The 8,196-nt window shown below is 37.4% G+C and overlaps 1 protein-coding gene across 1 annotated transcript in view; it reads right to left on the bottom strand.

Moving 5' to 3' along the window:
• Positions 1 to 4,105: 4,105 nt before the first annotated feature.
• The window catches only part of UBA6 (ubiquitin-like modifier activating enzyme 6), a 144,894-nt gene continuing 140,803 nt past the window's right edge, over positions 4,106 to 8,196 (bottom strand). Inside the window, exon 33 of the mRNA XM_006874816.1 lies at positions 4,106 to 4,526. Coding sequence (XP_006874878.1) covers positions 4,391 to 4,526 — 136 coding nt within the window. The 3' untranslated portion in view covers positions 4,106 to 4,390. The remainder of the gene's footprint in view (positions 4,527 to 8,196) is intronic.

Below are 8,196 nucleotides of genomic sequence, written 5' to 3'. Positions count from 1 at the left end.
GGATACTACTACTGTGGACCATGATGTGCAGAAACAGGAAATCTTCACTCCTTAGTAAAAAATTATATAGTAAAATTTAAAGGAGCTCTGGTAGCATTGTTATTGTTGTTGTTGTTAAGTGCCATAGAGTCAGTTCTGTTCCATAGTGACGCTGTATAGGGTTTCTGAGGAGCGGGTGTTGAGCTTGAACTGCCAATCTTGCAGTTCAAACGGCTTTGCAGTCTGGCACATTAACTCACAGCGCCACACCAGGACTCCTCTGGTAGCATAGTGGTAATAAAATTTAAAGTGTGAATATATGGCCTAGTAATTCTACTCCTAAATATATACCTATAGAAACTCACGTGGATATGCACTAGGAAATACATACAATAATGTTTACTGTTGTTTTTAAATGCTGTTGTTGAGTCTGTTCTGACTCACAGAGATCCTATGCACAACACAAAGAAACACTGCTTGGTCCATCCTCACAACTATGTTTAAGCTCATTGTTGCAGCCACTGATCATTCCATTCCATTTCACTTGGGATCTTTCTCTTCTCCCTAGTATACACTGAAGAACTGTAATTGCCTTAAACTAAAACCATTAAAATTGTGCATTCAATAGAATGAATAAATAAATTGTGGCATATTAACACAAGAGGGGAGTCCTGGTGTGGTGCTGTAGGCTAAGCACTGGACCACTAATCACAAAGTCAGCACGTCAAACTCACCAGTTGGTCCTTGTAAACCCTATATGGGGTCGCTGTAAATTGGAACCAATTCAACGACACTAACAGTAATAATACAAGAGGGTTTAAAAAAGTTTGTGGAAAATGGGATTGAAAGATAATGGAATTTTTTCACAAACTTTTTGAAGGCTTGCCACACACAAATGGTAATGAGTGAAGTACAGCTATAAATAACAACATGGATGAATCACACAAATATATTGAATGAAAACAGGATCAGTAAAGAATACATACAGTAATATTCCATTTACAAATTTTAGAAAGTCAAAAGCAAACTGCACTGCTTAATTTACATGTATATGTGGTAAAACCATTAAAAAAAGAAACAAAACAAACACACAATTATCACAAAAGGCAGGACAGAGGGTGTGAGTTGGGAAGTGCTTGTAATGGGGAAAGGACATATGACAACTTCTGGAAGTTGTTAATGTTCTATTTCTTTACTTGAATTGTGATTATGAAAGAAGTTACTTTCAATTAAAAAAAACAAAAGCTAAGATACAACAAGACAAAAATGACAAATGACCAGCTGATGATTTTGAACTTCAAGACCTTTTGTTTTTGAATCTGAAAAGTAAAATAGTTATATCTGTACTAATGGTTTATTTGCAATCACGATGAGCTTATGATTATATTTATAACAGTGAAAAACACAAGTTTGGCAGTTCAAACCCACCAGTCACTTCTTGGAAACTGTATGTTATTATTACTGTTAAGTGCCACACAGTCGGTTCTGATCCTATATAGGTTTTCTGAGGCGCAGCTGGTGAACCTGAACCACTGACTTTACAGTCCAGCACAGTACCCTTTCGGGCCACACCAAGATTCCTGGAGACCCTATGCTGTTGTTGTTAAGTGCCTTCAAGTTGGTTCCAATTCATAGCGACCCTGTAGAGGGTTTGCATGGAGCAGCTGGTGAGTTTGAACTGCTGACCTTGGGTTCAAACTAATCTTGTGGATGCTTATTCTACAATGCCACACCAGGACTCCTATACGGGGTCTCTATTAGTCAGAAATGACTTGACAGCACTTAACAACAACAACTAAAACTTTAAATATAACTGAGTTTAAAAAAAAAAAATTCTTGTCATCGTTACCACTAAGCAGTGCCATAAGAGATAAAAGAATGAAAACAGAGATACACAATCTATTTCTAAGTTCTGCCTTTGAGGAAATTCACGAGGAACTTAGAGACAAGTAACAATACTGATTTGAACTCTATAAAGAAAAGATTTTTTGAAGTTCCTAACCAGCAGTCTGGGTTCTATCTGATTTAAGTTTTATGGGGTCATCACTATTTCCTCTCATTTGTTTTAACAGTTTCCAGGAAGCCAAAGGCTCTGTGAAATAAGGTTTCTTCATATCCAGCAAATGTTGTATATTTTCAATGGCAAAACTAGAAAATTAGGGAACATCAAAACAACAAACAATGAATAGCAGAATCAGAATCTCTAAAAGCAACTATGGAACATCATTTACAATTTTTAAATTTATTTGTAATAAGTAAAAAATTACTCAGTGGTACTATACAAAATCAAATTAAGTTTTGCATATGATATTTCAATCACTAACAGTGATTTCACAGTACAGAAGTAAGCAAAACAGACAATGAGAAAAATTGTCATTAATTTTACCCTGACTTTCTGGCTTAGTAGCATTAAATAGTAGTAGCAACTGTTTATGGAAGTACCCATTAACTATAGAAGGGAAAACAATGACAAAAATGGCTGTTGGTTTTAGGTACAAAATGAACTTAATGCTTTGCTGATTTTGTTTTTATCTTTCAATACACTGATGTCTAAAACTATGAATTGATGACATGGTGTTAAATTTACATCTGAAGAGATCTGGGCCTTAGGTCAAACATAAGAATGTTACCAGATCAACTTTGAGGACTGATAAGTCTTCCAGGAGGATAATAGTTACCATAGATTAAGCAAAGTGAAAGGGTTAGAAAAGACTTCTTATACAAAATTCTTTTATTAGTCCTAAACAAAAGTTCTAAGTCACAGAGTTTTAATTTTCCTGAATTCAGTTTTAAATAACATTAATTTTAAGCATGTATGATGGGAGAGGGTAAGACATAGCTAAGAGAAATCCATGGCTACTTAAAGTAGCCAATTCTTTATAAAAAACCAAAACCAAAACTCATGTCTACTTCTTCCCACCTCCCAATGTACATAGTATCTTTTATTTATACAAATTCACCCATCAACCCCAATATATATTTTCTCCAGTGGAAGTTTTAATGATATGTTTACAGATTAATGAAACAATCCAGCTGGCTGACAAAGTTAACTATTTGTACCTGAAATAAGAGGGAAGTAAATACTGAATGTACAAAGAGACGAAAGTCAAATACTACTGATGTAATCTAGTTTTTTATTTATCATAGGACTTGATCTGAATAGGGGGGTAAAAAATAAGCAGAGGGAATTGACTCTCAGTAGTTATAAAATGCCAATTACTTTAGAATGCACAATAGCCTTAGAAATAAAAGAATCACTTGCTGTTCTCAATGATTTCACAGTGTAAATGCACTTTATATCATTTTAATGAGAGTACTTCTGTAATAGTTCCTATAAGAAAACAAACATTTATATCAATAAAGACTTAAAAAAATAAATTTTTGATTCAGTCAACATCCTCCTTTTCCTAGAAATGGAGAATAAAACAATTAGCTTCTCTTTAAAATAAAAATGAGTATTAATTTTTTTCCCCCTGTCCATGTGACTGCTGGGTGGGGGGAAAATCAAGCCTCAACTAGTGAAGACTTAAATATTTCTAATTTTCACTTATTTCCAAGGATACCCTTTTTATAAAACCTTTTAGTTTTATATACTATGGCAATTAGGTTATAGTTTTAAATAATTAAAACTGCCTATCAGAAGGCATATTGAAGAATCAAATGATTAGCCATATTTCTTTGCTCTTCACATTCATGGATTCTTTGAGAGGGTTGTCAAAGTCCATATAATACTGTTAACATTTAGTGAAAAGTTAACAAGTGTCATCTGACCCACTGCTCACGGCTTACAATACTGATACTATCAACACAAAACCTCATTTCTGGGTGACAATGGTATACTCTGGTTAAACAAACAGAGCCAACAGGAGAGTATATTTTTAACTACACATTTAAAATGTCATTTTTCATCCACTTCCACCATCCCCTCCTGTTTCTACTGATGTTTAATTCTTAAAGACAAATTAACTGAAATGCAGGGTACCAAATGCTATTTGTATAGAAAAATGGGACTCAAATACTAAATGAAATCACAAAATAGGTTTAGATGATTTAAACAGTTGCATTTGTTACTTTCAATTTCTTCATCCAGATTCTCTTCGGGTCATGGATATTTTTTCCTTCCACCATCCAGAGATGTTAATATACACAATTGCTGTAAGCATTATAAAATGGCATTCCAGTTCAAACTTGCTTGTGATCATATCCAGTATGAAGCACTTGACAAGTGTAGAATTGTACACTATGTTCCAAACTGTTTTATAATTCTTTTGTCTCCTCCTGGTGTTTCCTTTAATTAAGGCTTTATCAAGTAGAAATCCATAGTGTCACAAACTGATATTTTTAGATTCCGAATTAAGCACACTACTTCCAAAAAGTAAGTAGTACTGGAGTAACATTAAGAAAACGTCTGTTAATCTGTGTCATCATTAAAGTAGTATCTTACTGGAGGTCCAGGCAAATCTTCATCTCCATCACTATCTGGGGCAAATGATACAGTAAGATCCACATATTTCTTTTCAGTAGAAGGTTTCACAAGTTTATGCATTCTATGAGAAATAAGTAAGAATAATTTGGTGAGTTTTTATAAGAGTGAATTGCTAACTAATGTTAAGCAGACAATCTGAACCTGTATCCAAATTCTAAAGTTATTTTAAAATCAAATAATCTATTTGCTTCCAAACAATCATGTAACTTGTCTTATGAAAAGGCCTAACTTCAGACAATTTTTTAAAACAGTGAATCAATGTGTTATCTGTTATCCTGTCAATTCTGACTTATAGTGACCCTATGGTGCAGAACAGAACTGTCCCAGAGCATTTAGAAAGCTGTAATCTTTCTAGAAAGACATTTTTCTCCACCATAACAGCTGGTGGGTTCAATTTGCCAGTCTTTTGGTTAACAGCCGAGCACTTCAACCATTTCACCAGGTCTTCTTCGAATATGTATGTTTTCAAGGATTCCTGGTGGTACAGTGGTCAAGCGCTCAGCTAACCAAAAGGTCAATGGTTTGAAGCACCAGTTACTCTGTGGGAGATGTGCAATCTGCTTTCCTCTTTCCTACTGATTTGAAGCACTGGAAACCCTCTAGGGCAGTTCTACTCTGTCTTATATGATAGGGCTACTGTGGGTCTAAACTGACTTGATAACAATGTTTTTTCTTTTTGTTTTAATTAATTTGCACCATTACTCCTAAAGAATATATACCATCCATCTAATGTTGTTGTTATGTGCCGTGGAGTCAGTTCCGACTCCTAGTGACCCTGCACAGGGTTTCTGAGGCTGTAAATCTTTACGGAGCAGAAAGCCTCATCTTTCTCCCATGAAACAGCTGGTAGTTTCGAACTGCTGACCTTGCGGTTCACAGCCCGATTCATAACCACTACGGTACGAGAGCTCCTTATCTATCTAACAGACAAAACCAAAACCAAATGTAAGCAATGCTTTTTTTTTTTTCAACTTTTTATTGTGAGTTGAGTGAAGGTTTACAGAGCATATCCTCAGTTTTGCATTCAACAAATCATATACTTTGCTTCACTACATGGTTGCAATCCCCCCATGTACCAACAGTTAATAGTGTTTACCTCTATTCACTTTATCTGTTGCATTCCTCCCCATCTCCTGCTACCTTCATCTTTCCTCTCCTAACCTCCATCTTGTTGTATATTGCCTGCCCCCGCCACCCATGTTAACATGTGTCTAGAGGGGAAAATCTCTTTGAATCAATTCCTACTTGGATGCAAAACACGTGGTCTTTTGCTCAATCACTTTTTTGGTAAGTTTTTATTGTGAATTGAAGTGACAGCTTACTTGGGAGAACATCAGGTTTACATTCATCCTATCGTATTTCGTTTTAAGCAATGCTTTTTAAAAACTTATTGTTCCTAACTCCCTGTAAAATTTGTAGTCATCATTATAAGTGCTAGAAACACAAGGGTAGGTTTTACTTTTCCCTCAATGCTTTGTTTATCCTATTTACTAAAATAATACTTTCTCCTTGCCTTTGTCACTGATATAATAAATCAAGTCACCATGTATATAAACTTTAGCTTACTGCATTAGCTTTCTCTATCCTATCTCTATGGAGTCCTGATGTGGCACTGTGGGATACTGCACTAGACTCTGAGCTCAGTTTGAAGCACAAATTTGGTGGTTCAAATTCACCAGCTGTTTCTAGGAAACTCTATAAAATTGTTATGAGTCAATGAATGGCACTTAACAACAACAATCCTATCTCGAATTATAAAGTCAACAGAGTTCTTTTTAAATGAAAAGTATCTGTCTCAGGCCAGGCTCACAAATGTTGTTATTGTGTTGCTACAGAGCTTCAAGTGTTTTAGACTCATAGCGACCTTGTACAATTTCCAAGGAACAGCTAGTGAGTTTGACTGTCAATCTTGAGGTCCAAACTGACCTTGCAATCTAGAACATTAACCCACAGCATCACACCAGGACTCCAGGTTCAGAAATAGGTAATTTTATTTAATCCTTAAGGATGTCTCTCTCCATTTAAGAGATTTTATCTCATATATTCTTTCTACCATTCATTCACAATACCACATCCTTAAGTTACTCTATGATGCCTTGAATTTACGTGATAGGGCTTTTCTATCCAAAGTATAAAATTTCCACCAAGTGATTGAGTGGGACAATGCAAATAAGGTATACACAGGACTCTAAGGATGAGATTGGTAACTTTTGCTCTCCAGACAGGTTTAAAAGGAACCATCTCAGAAGATAGCTCGTCTGTCAGTTTGTTGTACTGACAAACTTGTGAGTTGTTGTGATCCTGGAAGCTATGCCACCGGTATTATAAATACGAGCAGGGTCACCCATGGTGGACAGGTCTCAGATGAGCTTCCAACACAGACAAACTAGGAAGAAGGAGTGATGAACTACTTTTGAACATTTAGTCACTGAAAACCTTATGAATAGCAGAAAAACACTGTTAGAGATAGTGCCGGAAAATCAGCCCCTCAGGTTGGAAGGCAGTCAAAATGCGATTGGGGAAGAGCTGCCCCCTCAACGTAGAGTTGACCGTGATGACGCGAATGGAGTAAAGCCCATGGGAGAAAAGCCTAAGGGACCTTCATTTGCTGATGGGGCACAACTGAAAATGAAGAGAAACAGCAGTAAACATCCATTGAAATTGGAACATGGAATGCACGAAGTATGAATCTGGGAAAATTGGAAGTTGTCAAAAATGAAATGGACACAAGAACAAGCAAGTTGCTAGCCCAGGAGGCATCAAGGCAAGTGGCTGGGTCCTCTCAGCACAGATCCTCTCCCAAGACTAACACACAATGGAAATCCACGCTCTGATTGGTGACCATGCATGTCACCCATAAAGGGAAGTGACCGAAGAACACAATGAAGCGACGAACTAAAGCCCTGCATTGTTCTGCAGACTACTGCGAACCCAGGTGGAGACTTGGTCAGTCAGCAGCAAGGCAGAACCAAGGGACCCATGGGCTCAGAGTCAGGGACAGAGCCACAGAGGACTAGAGCGGAGAGCGAAGAGACCAGCTGATAAGAAGGCAGACAGACTCAAGAACACCCACACTTGCAGATGATACCCACATAACCTGGCTTCAATGACTGGATAAACAGAACTCAACCTGAGGAAAAAAGAAGAGGAAAAAGGAAAAAAAAAAAAAGAAAGATAGTGTCATCTGATACAACTCTTGAACTTGATGAACTGGACCTACACCTATAACTGCAGTAGCTCAAAAGAAGAAAAAATTCCCTGGCTATAAAAATTATCCCCACCCCCTTCACACAAAGAGTGGGAAGGGATGGGCAACTTGAACATTGGCTACCCAAAATGGAGGGAGGGATGCAAAGGTAAGAAGTGACTGGCTTACAAGCTTTCAAGAGGGAACCTAGATCCACAGGGCGGGGAGGATAGTGGAGTCTCCAGTGAATAGTACCCAACCTGTCTAGGAAGGGCTAATGAAAAGAAATGCAGACGGGTCTCATGTGATGCAAAGGTGAAAATTGTTACCAGGACTGATTTTGAGGACTGGAAAAGTAAAGGTGGATATTTTATAGCAAGGAGGGGAGTGACTAACCTTTCAGTCTAGGAGCTGAGGGCCTTGGGACCATCAACGGAGAAGAATGGAGAGCGTGACCCCACCCAGAGAAGCAGTGAGGCCTGAGATGAAGACAGAGAGGACAACGTGAAGAGATGGAGTGCCTGGGGAGTTGAAACCCAGAGAG

Source organism: Chrysochloris asiatica, unplaced genomic scaffold (assembly GCF_000296735.1).
Source record: "Chrysochloris asiatica unplaced genomic scaffold, ChrAsi1.0 scaffold00303, whole genome shotgun sequence".
Taxonomy (NCBI): Eukaryota; Metazoa; Chordata; class Mammalia; order Afrosoricida; family Chrysochloridae; genus Chrysochloris; species Chrysochloris asiatica.
This window is presented reverse-complemented; position numbering and strand designations above follow the sequence as displayed.